At 55.2% G+C, this 19,308-nt stretch overlaps 1 protein-coding gene and 1 long non-coding RNA gene across 2 annotated transcripts in view; one reads left to right on the top strand and one right to left on the bottom strand.

The window, feature by feature from the left end:
* The window catches only part of GRM4 (glutamate metabotropic receptor 4), a 34,729-nt gene extending 26,527 nt beyond the window's left edge, over positions 1-8,202 (top strand). Inside the window, exons 9-11 of the mRNA XM_053998362.1 lie at positions 401-1,336; positions 5,818-6,064; positions 7,346-8,202. Of these exons, the coding sequence (XP_053854337.1) occupies positions 401-1,336; positions 5,818-6,064; positions 7,346-7,395 (1,233 nt within the window). The 3' untranslated portion in view covers positions 7,396-8,202. The remainder of the gene's footprint in view (positions 1-400; positions 1,337-5,817; positions 6,065-7,345) is intronic.
* A 4,266-nt stretch (positions 8,203-12,468) lies between these two features.
* LOC128818790 (uncharacterized) lies at positions 12,469-13,108 on the bottom strand. The gene is made up of 2 exons (XR_008440549.1): positions 13,056-13,108; positions 12,469-12,838 (listed from the first exon to the last, which is right to left on the bottom strand). It is a non-coding gene; the product is annotated as an uncharacterized LOC128818790 (long non-coding RNA).
* Positions 13,109-19,308: the final 6,200 nt, after the last annotated feature.

Genomic DNA, 19,308 nt, shown 5'->3' with positions numbered 1-19,308 from the left:
CAGGTTTCTCTTCTCACCACGAAGAGTCTGGGAGCCCCTGGGTGCAAAGCCAGGCAGCCAAAGGTGGTGGGGACAGAGGGGAAGGTGTCCCCCAGGTACACACTGGTGCTTCAGCACGTGTGACCACACCCTAGGGACTCTGGCTATGGGACAGGAGACAGAGCCAGACCAGAGCAGATGGGATTTCCTCAGGGAAGGAGGGGCTTCATTTTGGGTTCCTGTTGTTGAATCTTCCCAAAAGGCTTCACCCATGCCAGGCTGGGCTGGGACTGACCCTTTGTGGGATGTGCTGACGGGTTGAGGGTCCAGATCCAAGCAGGGCAGGGCATCCCCTGTGCCCAGGTGTGCCCGGCAGGTGCCCGCTGTGCCCTCAGCATGGCTGGTGCCATCTGCCCCGCAGGTGGAGAACATGCTGTGGCCGGGGGGCGGGAGCCAGCAGCCCAGCTCCATCTGCAGCCTGCCCTGCAAGCCGGGCGAGAGGAAGAAGCTGGTGAAGGGCATCCCCTGCTGCTGGCACTGCGAGCGCTGCGACGGCTACCAGTACCAGCTGGACGAGTTCCACTGCAAGCGCTGCCACTTCAACGAGCGGCCCAACGAGAACCACACCAGCTGCACGCCCATCCCCATCATCAAGCTGGAGTGGAGCTCGCCCTGGGCCGTGGTGCCCGTGTTCATCGCCATCGTGGGCATCATCGCCACCCTGTTCGTGGTGATCACCTTCGTGCGCTACAACGACACGCCCATCGTCAAGGCGTCGGGGCGGGAGCTCAGCTACGTCCTGCTCACGGGCATCTTCCTCTGCTACGCCACCACCTTCCTGATGATCGCCGAGCCCGACCTCAGCACCTGCTCCCTGCGGCGCATCTTCCTGGGGCTGGGCATGAGCATCAGCTACGCCGCGCTGCTCACCAAGACCAACCGCATCTACCGCATCTTCGAGCAGGGCAAGAAGTCGGTGAGCGCCCCGCGCTTCATCAGCCCCGCGTCGCAGCTGGTCATCACCTTCAGCCTCATCTCCCTGCAGCTCGTCGGCGTCTGCATCTGGTTCATCGTGGACCCGTCCCACTCTGTCATTGACTACGAGGACCAGCGGACTACAAACCCCCACTTTGCCCGGGGCATCCTCAAATGTGACATTTCGGACCTGTCCCTCATCTGTTTGCTCGGGTACAGCATGCTCCTCATGGTCACCTGCACTGTGTACGCCATTAAGACCCGCGGGGTCCCGGAGACCTTTAACGAAGCCAAGCCCATTGGGTTCACCATGTACACGACTTGCATTGTGTGGTTAGCCTTCATCCCGATATTTTTTGGGACGTCGCAGTCGGCGGAAAAGGTAAGGGAGGAGGGGAGAGGCCTGGCTGGTGTGGGTTTGCAGGGCTGGGAGAGGCTGTGGTGTTTTGAGCAAGAGGAGACCTTCCCTGCAGCTTGGTCAGCTTGGGAATTAGGGTGGGAAGTTTTCCGTGCTCTGTTGGCCCCACTGCCCCTCGTGGGTGGGGGCAGTGGGCAGCACAGGCTGCTGCTGCGTGGGCTGGGGGAGGATGAGCCCCCGGGGCAGGTCCCAGCTATCATGGGCACAGTTTCTGCACAGAAAGGGACCCGGTGCTGCCCAGCTGGCCCCTGTTCCCAGTGCTGAGTTCCCATGGGACCGAGGCCAGCCTGGATGAGGCTCCGTGCTGAAGTGCGAGGGATTAAGAACAAAGAATAAAAATCTCATGAATGAGACCCAAATCCCTTTGCCTGCCAGCCAAAACAGGAATCATCGCGTTTCTGTCAAACGCAAACAGCTCCCGCCTGCCAGCCCAGCGCTGCTCTGATGAACAAACCTTGGAGCTGCTGTTCCCTGGAAATCCCTGGGGTGTCCCAGCACCCAGATCCCTCTCTGGATCCCCCGAGTGTGTCCCCATGCTGCTGACACCGTGGCTTTAGGACACACCTGTTGCCAAGGTTTGCTGAGGGAGCTTTTGCTGTGGACACCTGAGTTTGTTGTGTCCTGGAGCATCTTTTCTCAGAGCATCCCTCCCTCGAGGAGGCTGAGTCTGCCCGGCCACCTCTGACCTTGGCTCAACCAGAAGGTCCCACCAGGCCTTCTCTGGCTGGAAGTGTGAAGGAGAATTAGGGGAAATAAATGGAGCCTTTTGCGCCATTTCCATTTTGATGAGATGGCAGGGGAGATACTAACAAGAAAGCAGGTTTTTAAAGAAATTATTGCAAAACAAAAGCTCCCTGAAAGCCTCCTTAATGTGCTTGGCATACTGTGGGTAATAAAGATGGAAATGATAATGATTGTAGATTATGCGCAAGGTTGCTCACCTCTTCACTGCAGCTTGTCACGGGATAATTTAGGGCTGCTGAACGCTGCCTGTCAGGCAGCAGCTCCACAATAGGCTGTGCCTCTCGTTGGGGGTTGTAATGCACAGGCCTGCTCTGTTATTAGGCTGCTAACAAGCTGATTAGAGGTGGAAAAAGTGATGTTCCCAACTCCCCTCGGAAGTGGAGCTCTGTCTCACAGCCCGGCCCTGCCTCGAGCCTGCTGAGCCAATCCTCGAGGGGCTTTGGGATTCCAGGTTGGAGTTCTGCTCTGCCGATGTGGGAATGGGCTCTGAGTATCTCCAGGCCATGGGAATGAGCTCTGAGTGTCCCTGGGCCACAGCTGAGGGATGATGGATGTGCTCAAATGAGGCTGGAGAGAGCAGCAGGTGATTGGGGCTCCCTCAGTGCTTTAGTTGTTGGTTTGCCCTCTTGGGGAGAAAAAGGTGGAAAAGGAGCTGTTGCACAGCCTGCACGGAGGGTGTGGCTCTGACGTGTCCTTGGGGTGACAGCTGGGGGCACTGGCATTGGCATCACCCACGTGGTGCTCTGGGGATGCTCCACGGGGCACCCCCAGCTCGTGGGGAGGGATCCCATCCCCTTCACCCCACTGCTGCTGGGACTGAGGGCCTCCTGGGCTCCGTGGAGTGTCTGCACCCTTGAGAACAGGAAATCCAGGAGTATTGTCTGGGCTGTCCTCTCATGGCTGAAGTCCTGAGGATGTCACAGGGCAAACCCTCACCCGTGAACCCCTGGGACTCCTGCCCTGACCCCAGCTGAGGCTGCAGGGCTGCAGCAAAGCCTTCCTCGTGGTCTGGAGGAGTTGGATTACAATCCCCAGTTTTACTTTTATTTGCTTTACCTCGTGCCCACAACTTTGCATGGAGGTGGCACATTATTGTAACAAGTCCCCCAAGCCTTTTCTGAAAAGAAGCTCTCATCCCCGCCGATCCCGGCGGATTACAGAAATAGCAGTAACAGAGCATCTAAAGAAAGAGACAATTTCCTGTGCTGATAAGGTGGCAGCAGAACAGTGGAGTCATTGTCTGCTTCCCTGTTTATCACATTCGCTTTTAGCCAGGGAAAAGAGAGAAGGGAAGGAGTGAGAGGGACTGTCCCGTGGTGTTCGGAGTGCTGAGCAGGTTTGCCCTTCCCCAGCACCCACCACGGTGCAAAACCCCTTGTAGTGGGGCCAGGCGTGGATTTAGTGTGGGGGCAGCTTCCCATTAATGCAGAGATTTGCTGTGGGACAGGCACAAGCCTGGGCTGTGCCTCAAGCCTGGGCTGCTTCCTCGGGCAGGACTGAGCTCAGCTCAGCCCTGGGCAAAGCTGAGCACAGCAAAGGGTTTGGGGGCTGCTGTGGGGTCATTTTGGGTTACTGCTGTCCCTCAGCGTCATCGCCCTGAGCCGGGGCTGCCTGGGCCCTTTGATCCAGCCCACGAGGCAGCAGGAGCTGGAACTTGCTCAATAAGCACAGCTCACACCTCCCAGGGCTCCGGAGGAAGCTCCAGTGTTGTTAACGGAGGGGCAAAGCGAGGTCCTGGGCTGGAAGCCAATTAAGAGAGTGGGAAGTGAAACTGTGAGAAATGGTCATTTTTTGCAGTGGCAAAAGGTTAACTGAGCAGAGTTGCACGGCTGTGTGGAGGCTCCAGGCTAAAAATATTCCTGTCTGAGCTGGTGAGGGGTTTGCTGCGGCGAGGCACGGCTGCGGAGGCTGGAGCGGGCAGGAAAACGCTTCCTGCAAACACATCGTGGGGGGAAGGTTGCCACAGTGGCTCTGGGAGACCCCAAAAGTGCTGCAGGAGGCAGAGAGCGGGGTGGGGAGATGGGGCTGGGGCCAGCGGGGTCCCAGCACAGGGGAGTCCCCGGCAGCACTGGGAGAACTGGCCCAGGAGCGAGGGGGGAGATGTCTGAGCTCAGCTCAGCTCGGCTCAGCTCAGCTCAGCTGCTCTCTCCCTCCGTGCTGAAACGCCTCCAAGCCCCAAGGCACAGGGAGGGGGGACTCTCTGCAGAGGCACAAAATACAGAAATTGCTGGATTGGCAAGGGAAGGCAGGGAGCCAGGGAGATGAGGGGTGCTGAGCTGAGCCGTGCCCCAGCAGGGTCACGCTGTGCTGGTTCCCAGGCAGGGCTTGGGGTGCCTGGAGTTGGGGGTCTCAGTGTTTCCCTCATTCCTGGCCAGTCCAGGACACCCGTGGCAGAATTTGGAGAGTTGGAGTGGATAAAAAAAAAAAGGAAGAAATAAAAAAGTGCACATATTCTGGCACAGAGATATGTTTTGACTTTGCTTGATGAAATGACATTTTTATTTCCAAAAACTGCCTAGAGAGAGAAGGTGGAACAAACAAACCGGCGCGTGTGACAGCAGGAGGTTTTATTCTGGGGACAAACCAAAGTTTTTCAGTTGACTCAGAACCAGCTTGGTGGCATTTTCCCTCTGGGGCTGAGTTGGAACGCTCGGGGCCAGGTGCTGGTTGGCTTTGCAGGGTCACAGGTGGGACCTGTGGGTCCTGGGGGGCTCCTGGAGCAGATGTGTCCCACCAGCTCTCGCTCTCAGGAGCTGTGCAGAGTCTCTGCCTCGCGTGTGCTCTCCAGCACCTCTTCACTTCAGAAACCCTCAGGTGAAATGTGTGCCCCTGGGCACATGGGGACCCCTGCTCTGGCTGCTGCTGTGGCCCCCAGGCTTCCCTGGCTCCTCCAGGTGCTGCCTCCTCAGAGGGTGTGAAATCCCACCTGTGAACCCCTGGACATGGAATCGGGTGAAGTTCAGGAATTGCTTTAAGGCTCCTTCTAAAGCCTCGTGGGTTACCTGCACACAGGTGTGTGCAAAGGCATCTGGAGACCCAGAGCCCCCTCCCTGCTCCTCCCCAGAGCCTCAGAACTGCCTGGTGGAGAAGGGGATGCTGGAGAGGAAGGAGCCAGATGCTGGCAGAGCAGGGATGCCCATGGAGCAGGGACTTGTCCTCCTGGCCTCCCTGAGAGGTGGGATGGGCAGAGGAGGGGGTCTCTGCTTCCAGTTGCCACCTGCTTCAGATGCCCCGGCTTGAGAGGAGCCTGCCAACTGCTCTCCATAGAAAAATGGATTATTCTACAGTCAGATTAATGGGCTTTCATTTTGGAAAACATCTGTCACTGTTAGTCCTGGACAGTGAGCGTGAAATTAGTTTTGACTGCAAAAAGGCAGCGTCGGTGTGTAATATGTGACTTACATGACAAGAGCCCAGGAGTCAGCTGGGGAATGGGAATTACCTGTTGAAGGGAGAAGGGCAGTGGGGCGTGCCCTGGCATTGGGGGCCCTTGCTGTGCCCAGCACCAGCCTTGCAGCTCCTGCCCTGAGGCTGGCGGAGCATCAAAGCTCCCCTTGAACACCCAGCACTGCCAACATTGCAGCGCTGCCTCCCCACTCCTTTCATTCAACCCCAACTTTCCCTCGTTTCCCCGTTTCCTCCTTTCCCTTTTGGATCCCACAGGGGCTTGGGCTCTCAGCTGGTGGCCTTGTGTCTTGCAGATGTACATCCAGACCACGACGCTCACCATCTCGGTGAGTCTGAGTGCCTCGGTGTCCCTGGGCATGCTCTACATGCCCAAGGTGTACATCATCCTCTTCCACCCGGAGCAGAACGTCCCCAAGCGCAAGCGGAGCCTCAAGGCGGTGGTGACAGCAGCCACCATGTCCAACAAGTTCTCTCAGAAGGGAGGGTTCCGCCCCAACGGAGAGGCCAAGTCGGAGCTCTGCGAGAACCTGGAAACGCAAGGTGAGGCGGCTCCCGCGGGGGCTCGCAGCGGGATCCTCTGAGGATCATAAACGGGAACGGGGAGAGCCGAGCTCCATCTGCACATCCCTGAGTCCAGCAGGAGTCACGCAGGGCTGGGGGAGCTCACAGTGAGCAGGGCTGGCAGCTCCTGTGGTGCCCAGGAGGGAACGGGCACGGCAGCAGCGCTGGGGGCGGGAGGCGCAGGGGGACGTCAGCGCAGCACCGAGGGGACATTTTTCACTCTGTCACCGCCGGGTCACGTATCCTTAAATAAACAACAGAATAAATAATTCACAGGGCTTTGATACGGGCAGATCAGCTACGAAAACATCGCAGCTAACAAATAGCTCTGTCAGCTCCAATTCCTTCTGCTCTATCTAATTGTTATCTGGGAACACCAGCTGGAAACCTGCAGCAAGGTTCCACTGCCAGCCAGGCACTGCGAGCTGCTGGTGTCCCCTCCCTGTGGGGACACCTTTGTGCTCCTCAGGGTGTCCCAGGCTGTGCCATCTGTGCCAGCACCTGCCCGTGCCCTTGGCTGCAGGGTGTTGCTGTGCCTGCTGACCCCGTGGTGCCTGGGGACCTCCTGGGTCTCGGCAGAGCGTTGTCCCCACCCAGGGCAGTGGCACAGCGCTGCAGGGGGTGGGAGGCTTCATTGCTCTGTGGCTTTTGCTGTGCCCCCCAGTGCCACCCTGGGACGTGTGGTGGCTTTGGAGCCATCGCTGCCTCCTCTCCTGGTGCGTCTGAGGGCAGGGGAAGCTGGGGGTGGCAGCAGGGTTGTGTCCCTGTGGCACCCTCTGGATGAGGGGACAGCCAGGGTGGTTGATTTTGTGCCCTGCTGCTCCACTCCCAGCTGCTATGGAGTGGTGACCAGCTGTGTGGGACACCCAGCTGGGATCCCAAAACCCCCTGGGACCCCACGATTTGTCCCAGGCAGGGCTGGCTGGAACAGGCTGAGCTTTGGGAAGGTGCAGCACCTCTGGGTCTGTCTGTAGGAGGTTGCTGAGGGGAGTGGACGGGAGCCTGAGACCACATTCCCGCTGCTCATGGCACATCCTGGGGCTCTCTTCGGGGTGCAGTGTCCTTCGGGAGCACCCACAGCTGCTGCGGGGCTCAGGGCAGGACCCCAGGTGCCAGCACTGCCCAGATCCCTGAGCAAACCCTGCCACATCCCTGCCGGCACCTCCTGGCACGATGGCCGGGTCAGGGGGATGGGACAGGAGCCAGGAGGGGAAGGTGGCCTCTGCTAATGACCCACGTGAGCTCTGTGTCTCCTTCCAGCGCTGGCCACCAAGCAGACCTACGTCAGCTACAGCAACCACGCCATTTAGCTCCAGGAGCGGGGACCGGGAGGGAGCCGAACTCCTCGCAGGGACAGCGGCACAGGACAGGCAGGTGGCAGCTGGGGGACACGCCCCAGGGCAGAATCCTGGGGGAAAATGCCATCAACAGCAGCAAAAAAATCCATAAAGAAACACTAAAACTCTTCCAGCGCCCACGGCGGCGATGCATGGCTCCCACGGAGGGACGCCGGAGCGCGGGGACGGAGCACGGGCAAGAGGGCACGGACTTCAGCAAGTCTTTGGGTTTTTTTTTTTTCCTGTATTTTGGCAAAAAATAAAAAAAAAAAGAGTAAAAAAAAAAAAAATAGGAGCCCAAACATTTTCCCTTTTCTGGAATTTGTGAGATTGTTTGTGGTTGTGCAGAACCTTCTGTTTTCTCTTTTTATTTTTTTTAATCCTCCGTTTTCTTTTGTTCCTGTCTTCCTCCGTCCCTCTTCACTCTCTACCCCATATCCTACCAAATTCTATATGTTGCAAAAAGGAATAATAAATAAAAATACTTAAAATTTACATTAAAAAAAAAAACAGACAGCAAAATAAAATAAAATAAAATAAAATAAAATAAAACCTAGACTGTGTTCAAAGTGCTGATTTCTATAGGTGGTTCCTTAATGTATGTGATGACCATATGGATTGAAATATGTCTGCTTTATGTACTGACCAGTCAAAAAACAAAAACACACAAAAAAACAAAGTTCAGTGCCTGGATGTTTATGAATTATTCGATGACTGTGTAGAGCATGATCATTTTTATACGAGGCGATTTCTAATAAAAGACCCTGGTTTTGCACTCGGCGTTTGCTGTCTCTTGGTGACTTGGTTTCAGGAGGTGCCGGGGAAGGTTTTGGGTGGGCAAACCCTCTGGGAGAGCTCAGCTTGCTGTCCTTCCTCTGCAGGCATTCCTGGAGATTCCAGGCAGCTGCAAACCATGCGAGAGAGGATGACACAGGGAGAGGGGAGCTTGGCACGTCCCTGGCACGGGGCACTGGGGCAGCTTTGGGGTGGAAAGGGCTGATTCCTCCTTGTTTTCTCTTCCCTGAGCTGTGAGAGGATGGAGCAGAGGGGAGGAGATTTCCCAGGGCTTCCCACACCTTCAGGCTGCCAGGGAAGCGCTGGAGTCCCCATGCCTGGAGGGATCTGTTTAAAAAGTGTGCAGCTGTGGCCCTTGGGGACATGGTGGCATTGCTGGGTAAAGGGGTGGACTGGAGGACCTCAGAGGGCTTTTCCAACCTAAAAGATCCTGGGTTAACAGAGAGCAACAAAAGCAGCTCTGCCTCGTGGGGAGGGCTCCTCCTCAGGCTCCAGCCTGTCCTTGGGATGGCACAGCCGTGGGTGAGGGACGTGGCTGTGCCCAGAGCCTGGGCTGTGCCTTTTTGGGGCACTTTGGTGCATTGGCTGCTGCTGTTTCTGTCTCTGGCCCGGGCATTCCAAGTGTTTCCCTCTTGGATTGGGGCTGGCTGTGCTTGTTGGCTGCTGGATCAGGAGAGGAGGGTCCAAACCTGGCTCTTTTTTGGGAAATGGGGCAGAGAGGTGCTGGGCACCTCCAGCTTCTGGACAAGCTTTGTTTCAATCAAAAGCCCAATAAAATGCTGGAGCTGGTGGTGACCTGGCCTGGGAGGGGGTGCTGGGATGGCTCCCTGTCCCTTTGTGCCTGTTCCCCCAACCCCAAAATGCTGCTATTTCCCTCTCTCTGAGCCTGTGTGGTGTCACCCCTGTATTTTGCACATTTCTAGAGCTGTTTGTGTGTTAATCACAGCTCTGCTCTCCCCCTGGGGTGTGTGGGGGGCACCTGGATGCCCTGAGCCCCACGGCAGCCTCAGCCAGGAATTGGTGCCAGAGGGAAATGCAGCTGCTCGCTGCCTGTGCACAGAGGACAGAGCCTGCCTTGAAGGCAGGAGTTAAAAAAGGGGGAAAAAAGCAGCGTAATGAAAAGCTGGAAACTTTGATAAGATCATACTTGTCAAAAGAGCTTCTCAGGAGAAGAAACTGCTCCGTTCCCAGCGCATCCATCACTGTCGGTTCAGTGAGGCCCTGCCTGGTTCAGAGGGCCCCGAGAAAACCCGAGTCGATGTCTCTGGTGCAGCTTCTGGCTCGGGGATTCTGCTCTCATGGTGTCACGAGCAGCTTTCACCCTGAATTCTGCCCGATAACGACTGGAAAGGCTGACTCTGACTTAATTACAGCCTCCGCCTGCCTCCCCTCGCCGTGCCTGTGAGGGGGTGTTCCAAGCCCTGCAGAAATGCCCCATTTTTGTCACCCCCAAACCTGAGCTGCTGGAGGAGCCCTGTCCCTCCCCACCCATTCCAGTGGTGGATGCAGTGACCTCCGAGCACAGCTGGTGGGTTTTATCCAGCACCTCATGCTACAGTGCTGTTTAATTCTAACCACCTCTTTGATGATTAAAAGGGAGCAGCCTGTGAGCCTCTGAGGTGGACGGGGATCCAGCCAGGCTCTGCTCTGGATGTTGCAGCAGGGACCTTATGAGCATCCAGATTCTGCTTTTCTGCTTTGCTTAGTGTTTTTGAGGGTAGCTCTGCCTGTGGCTGGGGAGAAGAGCAGAGTGGATACCGATTCCTGGATATCAGACTCCTAGTTTTGGGTATTTTGGGTATTTTTTTTCTTTTAATGAGGTAGCTGGGAATCGTTGCCATTGTTTCTCCTCCTCGCCTCCCTTAGAGCTTTGAAAGCACTTGTCTGATTTTCCTCTTATTTCTGTGAAGGGCTGTTGAATTTAAACAATGATAATTGCCTGAGTTCCCCGAGTGCTTGACCTGCAGATTTTTCACTTTTTCTGGGACTTTGAGAAGTGATGAGGAAAAATCCTGGGCTGGTGCCAGCTCCCTCCATGCCCTGCTCGTATCTTCCTGCCTCCTGGAACTTTCTGTTGTCCTTGGCTGCTGTTGCCCATCGCCAGCTCCTCTCCTGAGCTCCCTTCTCCGGGGACAAGCAGGACTTTCGGGGTCCCAGGGCACAGCTGGGGGCTGGAGTGGGAGCTGTGCCCCCGCCTGGAGCAGCAGCAGCCTGGAACCAGTCATTAACTCTCTTCTGTGAGAGGCAAATTACAGACTTCGGTGGCATAATTAGGCCAACTCGATGGGAAATGGAAAAACAAGATAATTTCCCTGCGAATTTTCCAGCCTGCCTGCCACCTCGTGCCTCCCTTCCCGTGTCTTGGGGGAAATCAGCCCCTGTGGGGTTGGAGATCTCTGGTTCCTCCTTGGGGAGGAAATCTGGAGGAAGGGAATGGGAAGAACAGGGCTGGAGCAGAGCTTAGTTTGGGCAGGACAGGAGGGCAGGGCTCCGTGCAGCTCCTCTCCCACGAGGAGAGCCCCCATTTTCAGCCCAGGAGAGCCGAGGGGTGCTCAGAGCAAGGTGGGACTCAAGGTCAGAGCAGGGGGCAGCAAAGCTGAGGTGGCTGCTGTGCTTCCATCCATGGTGCAGGAGCAGCTCTGGGAAAAACTGGAGCTCTGAGAAAAGCATTGGAGGAGCTGCGATGAGCCCCTCAGTGCTGCTGGGAAGGTGGGCAGTGCCTCTGAGATGGGTCGAGGGGACAGTGGGTGCCCTGGAGGGAGGTGGCAGCACCCAGCCCTGTGGCTGGGGAAGGCCCAGCAGCAGCGGAGCCCTTGGAGCTCCCTTTGGAGCAATCCCTGTGGCTGGAGCCACGGATGGAGGCATGAGCTGTGGATCCGAGGGCTTCTCCCCTGCCCCAGTGTTCTCTTGTAGGGCCCAGTGAGTCAATGGTGGTCTGTGTTGAAATCTCACTTCGGTGGTGAAAGCTGCAATTAGCATTTAATGAAGCTTCTTGCTTTTATTTTTAGGTAACCTCCGATTCCCTGACTGTGTAATTTAGTCCTCCATTGCTTGGAGATAATTAAAGTATGTCACTATAATTTGCTTTTTTTAAAAGCCTGTAATTATGTTTTTATTGAGAATAAAAAACGAGAGGGGGGGGGAGGGGGAAACGAAAACAATGTTAGGGGAGGAGAAAGCTTTGGATGGGCAAGGGGACTTCTTCCAGCCTGACGGGTTTGGAGCTCGTTCCAGGATGGGTAGGCTGGGGACAGAGGAGAAGCCCCTGGCTGGAGTGGGAAACAGTGAGATGAGGTGTTTGAAGTGGAGGGCTGAGAGCTCTGGGGCTCCCCAAGCCCTGAGTGTGGTGGGGGCTGCAGGAAGGGCCAGCTGGGCTTCCTCACCTGCCCCCCAAACGCCAGGCTCTGCAACTGGGGTTGGCTGAGCCTGGGGCAGCACAGACGAGGTCTCATCCCTGCCCTCCCCAGTCCCAAACCTGCCCGAGGTCTCATCCCTGCCCTCCCCAGTCCCAAAACTGCCCGAGGTCTCATCCCTGCCCTCCCCAGTCCCAAAACTGCCCGAGGTCTCATCCCTGCCCTCCCCAGTCCCAAAACTGCCCGAGGTCTCATCCCTGCCCTCCCCAGTCCCAAAATTGCTTTTCCCAGCCCAGCAAACACCTGCAGGGCTTTCTGCAGCTGCAGCATCTTCCCGCAGCGACCGAACGCGCGATGCTGGAGCAGCACTGCCCTCCCTGCGCAGCCACGAATGAACAGCGAGGAATTAAAAGTCTCTTCCCAGGCCTGACAGCGCTGCGCAGCCCTCGGGGGATGCTCGGGCTCCATTTGAATCTCTAAACGCTGCTGTGGATGTCAAACAGCCGCTGTCCCTCCAGTCCCCCCGGGGCTGTGTGACGCCGAACGTGCCAGCCCGAGTGTCCCGCCTCGCTGGTGGCCCCGGGCCAGGCGCTGCTCCTGGGCAGCCCAGTGAAACCAGTGCCTCGAACTGGTCTGGAAAGAGAGCGCAGCCGCGGCCGCAGGAGCCGCTCACCTGCAATTCACAGCCTGGAAACTGGCTGTTGGAAGGAAGTTGAATAGCGAATAAATTCGAGATAATTGATTGGCCTGTGGCCAGTTCACAGCCGGGGAGAGCTGAAATGAGTTGGATTGTTGGCTTTTTCTTTAAGTTAGACTCACTCAAAAATGTGAGCGCTAAGAGGTTACATTTAGTTTGGAATATATTTAATTCATTAAAATGTTGATCTCTGCTGCAGAGTTCAGATCTGATTCCAGGCTTTATTCCTTATCTAAATGCAAAGGTTTCTTGCCAGAAATACAAAGCAGAAAAGAAATCTTGGTGCTTAGGAAAAGTGACATGATGGAAGGAGCCGGGGCTGGACTGCGCCGCACTGCGGGAACCTGCTGGGACTTGAGCTGACACCCTCCCCTGGCCAGTCCTGGATTCCTCCTTCCCACACTGGGGTGCGGCGTTTAGGGTCCCATCCTCCAGTGTCCCCACGTCCCGGGTGCTGCCGGTGTCACCCCGAGCTCCCTGCAGCCAGTCCCGCTCAGGGCTCTGGGGTGCTGCGGGATTTGCTGCAGTCCCCTGCAAAACTTCCCTCGGGAGCTGCCGCCTCCTCACGGAGCTGAGGCCAAAGTCACCCAGGAAAGTTTTGGATAGAGCAGTACCAGGCCAGGGATTTCTGTTCAAGTGCGTCCTCAGCCCCCAAATCCCTGATCCCCTCTCGGACACCTGAGTTGGTGGCATTGGGAGCAGGCTCAGCCCCCTGCCACGCTCGCAGCTCGTTTGTCCCCCACCCTTGCTGTGCAGAAATGTCCCTCCCCAGCTCGCTGTCACCGCACCTTCCTCGCAGAGGCTTTGTGATCTGCAGGGGATGACAAAGGGATGGAACAGCGCTTAAACCCCCCTAAAATCCACACACCATCGCCAGCTTTTGTACCGGTTGCTATGGGAACCCCATACGTGCACCGGAAACGCTGGAGTATGCAAATGAGCTTCTTAATTAGTTCTCCTCAGCCTTTCATGCTCGTGGTGCAGCAATTTGATCATTAGATGAACATGCCACTTCATTATCGGCAGCTTAACCAAACACGAGCTGGGGTGACCTTTGGGGAGGGCAGGGTGCCTCGGGAGCCGGCTGAGGAGAGGGATGACGGGGCCCGGCGGCTGCACGGGCCTGGGAACCTTCTCCAGCAGCTTCCAGACCGGTGGGAGCCGCCGGTGTGGGTCCTGCTGCCTTTGGAGAGGAGCAGGCAGGCGGGGGCTGAGTCTCCAGACAGGGAGCTGGGAAAGTGCAGCTTGGCTCGAGCTGCAGGACTGAGCTCCTGGAGAGGAGGCACAGCTGGAAAAGCCAAGCCCTGAGCCCCCCACCCCAGCCCGAGCCCTGCGGGGCCGGTGTCAGTGTCACCCTGCTCTGCTGGCCTTGGGGACAGGCGCAGGACGCGCTGCCCCCAGCCCCACGTGCTGGAGATGCCAGCCGGCTGCACGCGTGAGCTCACGCTGTAAATGCTATGAGTTTTTCACCAAACAAGCTTCATTAATCGTCTAATAACCGGATTAATTAAGGACACTGAAAGTAAACAGCAAGAATGTAATTTGCCTCTGATTGCCGTGTAATTGCGGGAGTATGGTCCTATTTGCATATGCAGAAAGTGTTGTTGACAGTGGTGCTGGGACCGAGAAAACAATGGATCGAGGGCAAACGTGCCCTTGGGGTGGGCAGATCCCCTCAGCCGTGCTCTTCCCTGCCTTTGGTGCTGCCTGCATGTGTTTTGCTCTGTGGTTCTCTGCCTTCTCCCCAGTTAAGCAGCCCTCCTGCTATTTGTGGAGCTTTCCGAGCTATTTGCTTAGGCAAACATTGGTGCTCCAAATAGACCGACAGATCCGCTTGGGAACACTCCTGTGTCCTGCGAGACAGCAGAAATAGCTGGGCAGGAGCCCCTCTCTGTCTGTCCTGGCTGGGGTTAGGGCCACTTCTGCCTTTGACCCCGAGGGGACTCGGGGATTTTGGTTGTGCTCGCAAGAACTTGCCCTTGGCAAAGCCCAGAGAGCTTCGGGTGCCCCGAGAGCAGCCGGGGAGCGGGAGGTGAATCAGGACATGCAGAGAGGGAAGCAGAGGCTGTGTGGATTTGGGGCAGAGCCAGGGGCTGAATTCCAGCGTGGAATCCCACACCGTCCTGCGTCTCTCCTGTCCTCCACCCCTTGTCAGCTGGTTTATTTCCCAGGAAACGTGGATCTCTGGATGGTGACTAATCTTCCAACTCTCTGCCTCCCGTTAGCCCAGGGTGAGTTTTCTTCTTGCTGCTGACCTTGTCAGCACCAGCTGTACCCGCGGAGGGAGCACACGGCGCTCCGCCAAGGTGACAACGCACTTCCTCCACACACACACGTGCTTGTGCCCACAGGGGAGAATTCTGAGGACTAATTCCATCTTGGAGAGCCCCAGGCCTGTGTTTTTCTCTCTCCCTGACAGCCAAGACTTGGATTAAACCCACACTGAGGAGAGATGTGACCTTTCAGGAGCAGCTAGCTCGGGGTGTCTGCGGCAGGCATGATTTTGAAGTGGATCCATTTGTTTTCCCCGTGGTAGTGACGAGCTCTGTAAGCTCCAGCTCTTCCCCCCTGTTCTCCACGTGCAGATGGACTTGGATTAAACCATTGTGCTCCGTTGGCTCCAGACAGGCACCTGCTGCTCACTTGTGTGTCTTCCTGCTCAGGCAGGATAACAAACGGTGAGGACAATCCTTGTTTTGGAACAGAGCTGGCAGGCAGGATGGACGGGGGCCTGTTTGCCAACAGAACGCTGCTGACAAACCTCTGTGAAGAAAAACGGGGGCTTGGGACCCCCCTGCCTGTCTGTGGGCATCCTTCCCATCAGCTTTTTTGTTTCCTTGTGGTGCCTGAACGTTTTGGGCTGGCTTCCCGCGGCTTGAAGTGCCGTACCTGTCCCCACCAGCTGCCAACCCCCATTCATCACAGGCAGCGTTTTGTTTTCCCCTTCTGAAAATTTGAAACACTTAGAAAGGAAATCAAGTTTTCCCTTGGAAATGCAGGTGGGAGAGGGGTGGAAGGCAGGTAGCCTCCTGTTTATTTTGCACTGCTTTTCTGTAAGCTGCTATAAACAACCTGTCAGCGTTCCTCCAGTGAGGCTGCTGAACAGGCTCCCCTGGTGCTGGGCTTGGTTCCTTGCCATGCAAGGTCTCGTTAGAGGTGCTGTTTGCTGCTGCTTAGCCATGGACTCCCTTTGAGCTTGAAGAGCAAGACAGGGAAACAGCAACGATTATGATTAGGGTTTTATTTGGAACTCCTGAACGCTCCGTTTCCCCGCGGTGAACAACATCCTCGAGCGGCTGGAGGCTGGGCCCCACCGGTGCTTCACGGTGAATTTTTTTCTGAGATAAACAAGGGAAGCAATCAGCCCCTCTGGAATGCCGAGGGTGTGGGTGGTGCTGCCTGCTGGGCCTTTGAGACCTCTCCCGTTGTCACTTCAGGAGCCGAGGCCAACGCGAGGGCTCTGCCCCTGCTGGTGCCAGGTTGAAGCTGTGTCTGAGTGTCTGCCGAGCTTCCCTGGAAGAACCTGGCCTTGCTCCTGGAGAAGAATTGTTGTTCCTGTCTTGGGTGAGCCACTGCATCCCAGTTTTGAGCTTCAGCCTTTCTCCCTCTGCATCTTGGCTCCTGAACATCAAGGGTTTGGTGGGTCTTGATGACGGTCAGCTGCTCTTTGAGGCTCTTCCCCCGAGTCCCTCCTTCCCTTGTGCTCTGCAGTAGGTGCGAGGGAGCTGCTGAGCCCCAGGGGATGGATGTGCAGCCAGATCGCTGTGGCCCGGCTGGAGCAGCCTCTGGCTTTGAGGATCCCGAGATTCCAATTGCATTCCCACGTGTCCTTGGCGCCAGCAATTAATCTTTCCCTATCTCACCCTGAGATCCCTCTCCTCCCAGGCAGGTTCTGTATTCCAGCGCTGTTTTTCAAGGCTGATGGGGAAGCTGCCTCTGCTCTGATTGTCAGTGCTGCTGTTTTTCTATTATTTTTCAGATGCCTTGTGTTTTGGGGAAAAAAAAAAAAAGTCCCAAACCCTGCTTTGTGATTTTTCTCTTCTCTTCTCTGTAATTAGATGGAGCAGTGATCAAAATATGTTGCATTGCACTGCAAGCTTCTCCAGGCAGATGTTTCATCACCGGAGGAGAGATGACTTCCTCATTTACATTTGGGGAAAATTAAAGGAGAGGAAGAAAGAAGAAGGCGAAGGGGAATGTTGGATTTCCTGTTGTGTGAATACATCTTGCAAGGCTTCGGGAGAGTGACGTGTGAGAGAAGAACCAGGGCCAGGAGGGAGAGGCAGGCCAGGCTTTTTTTTTTTTTATCCTGCTGACATTCAGATCTTCGTGCATCTCTTGGTATTGATTTTGCTGCAAACCCCAGGGATGCTGGCTGGGGCTCATCCTGCTGCTTCCTTGGAGAAGGGTTTTGAGCCCAAGGCTCTCTGTTATCCCCACATTTGGACTTTCTGGGATGCACCGAGCTCCTCAGCTGCTGCTTTACCCTCCAGCTCTTACAAAGGAGCTTTCAGAGCTGCTGTGGGGGGTACAAGGGTGACACCAAATCCACTTCTGACCTTACCTGGAACTCTTTGGTGCACAGGGCCTTGTGTTGATGGTCAGAACGGATTAATTCCCCAAATATGACCAGTGAGGGAAGGTGAAGCAGAGGAAAAGATGGGAAAATGCCCATTTTTGGGGATTCTGGTACCAAACGCCACCAGCTCTGGGGCAGAGACTTGGACCTGGCTGAGGAGAGGCTGAGGGAGCAGGGAAAGCCTCCCCCACACCGGGAACACGGAACACAATTCCTCACACTCAGCTCAGTGAGAGAGCCATCAAAAGTAAAAATGACAGCAATTCTGCAGTCAATATAATGTGGCTGCGGGTTAAATAAATAATGTTTGAATGATAATAATTGCAAAATGATACTATTTCATCCACCACAAACATGTGGTTAAGCTCTCATTAGCCAAGGCTGGAGCTTTGCGGGAAGCAGAGGCTCTTTGAAAGCAGATCTTTGGATTATGCTGCTATAGAAATTCCTGGACTGCTCCTGCAAGTGTTTAATAAGGCCTGTGAGTTCACTCGTGGGATTGAGAGGAGGATCTGCAAGGGTGGCACCCCAAAGTGAAGCTGGATTTTTAATTATTTATTGGAGGGTTCTCAGGGGGGCTGAAACCAATGGGTTTTTAATTAACGGGCTCTATTACAATCCCTGAGCTCTATGGGGGGGAAATGTATTTATTCTTATGTGGATTTTTTAACATACAGAGGGTTTTATTTATAAATATATGTGTACAGGCAAGTCCTCCTACATCTGGCAGAGTTTTATCTGAACTTCAAATTCAGTTCAAAACCGCCCTGTCCTGTCCCACCTCCTTCCTCCATCCCCATCCCAGAGCCCCCCAGAGATGCTGCTCAACCCCAAACTGGGGGAACTGGTGCGCTCAGCACCTTGCCAGACAGGGCTGATTTCAGACTTGGCTGCGATATTGATCCTCACTTAACATAGTAATGAGAATCTGCGTCCCTAATCAGCGAGGGAAAAATCTTATTTTCCAGCGGCTGGAAGGAAATGAGCTTTGTTGGGTTCTGGTGGCTGTGGGGTGGCACAGGGAGGGGGTGACACTGCCTGGGCTCCACCACAGCACCGTGGCTCGTGTGTCCTTCTCTCTTGGCTCCCCTTGTGCACCCCAGAATTTGGGGACAGCGTCCATTGTGCTTGCCCATAAGCCCTGCTTGGGTTTTTGGGGTGAACCCCACCAAAATTTCTCCTTGAACCCCCTGCTGCTCTCCAGCCGTGGATCCCACAAGCAGCCGTGTCCGTGCCAGCCCCTCACAGCCCAGCCTTGCGCCTCACCTTCCTCATCCAGTGCATTTTTGAGGAGGAAAAGCCGGATTTCCCCACTGCTCCCGTGTCGGATCTCCCGATCCGACTGCTGCTCCCGGCCGGGCTCCTCTCCGGCCCGTCTGGCTGACGGCAAATTGTTTTTTGATGGCTGACTCGGTATAACTGAACTCAATTTGCCTTTCAAAAGCAGCTAATAGTCGCATTAAAAAATCCATTTTCACTTGTGATTGAATTTGACGGCGGCTCAATCAATAAGCGAATGGAGTGTTTCACACGCTGCGCCGAGCGCCGTCGCCATGGGAACGCTGGAAGCGGCGGTGGTGGCACCCCTGGACCGCTGTCACCCGGAGCTGTCACCCCGGACAGGTGCCCTGCTGCCTCCCGGCCCTCCTGGAAGTGATGCTGGCGGGATTTTCTTCCTTCTCCTCCTCCTCTCTGAGCTCGTGTCCCCGGCTCACAGCCTGACCCTTTGGTGGCACCGGGAATGGTGGCCCTGGAATGGCCCTTTCCTCCCCACATCTCCCAGTCTGGGGAGGAAGGTGGGAGAGAAGAAGCCTGAGCGGGTCTGAGGCTGTGGGTGAGGGCAGCAGGGCTGGGAAGGAGCTGCAATGAGCTGTCCTGAGGGTCTGGGGTTTTTTTTTGGTAGGGGGGAGATAATGAAGTGAGAAAATATTTAAATATTATATATATTACATAGATATTTATATATATATATATATATATATATAAAAATTATAATATATATTTAGATATAATTTATAATATCTATTTAGATTTAATTTCTAATATATATATTTATATTTTAATTTTTTTTTAAATCGACTTCACCCATGTTTGATGAAAAATGAGCGTGGTGGTGGCACTTTTTGCCTCCTCACAATCAGGCTGCTTCCCCTCAGCCATTGTTTGCTCTCTTCCTATTGTGGTGCAAAATGGAAATGAAAGGCTCAGGCAGGAACTTTGCAATTGAGATATGGTTGTTTTTTTTTTTTTTTTTTTCCCTAATTATTTTTTTTTCTTTAAATTATTTCTTTCTGAAGCAGCATTCTGAGGGTTTTTTAATTAGAAACACTCCCTCTGCACGCTCTGCTGACGAGGCAGGAGGGCTCACCCGCAGGTTGAGGCCGTGGTGGTGATGCCAGCGTGGGGCAGTGCCCCAGCACGGTGCCCACCTGCCCTCACCTCAGCCTGAGGGGGTCCAAAAT

This window comes from Vidua macroura, chromosome 24 (assembly GCF_024509145.1).
Source record: "Vidua macroura isolate BioBank_ID:100142 chromosome 24, ASM2450914v1, whole genome shotgun sequence".
Lineage (NCBI taxonomy): Eukaryota > Metazoa > Chordata > Aves > Passeriformes > Viduidae > Vidua > Vidua macroura.
This window is presented reverse-complemented; position numbering and strand designations above follow the sequence as displayed.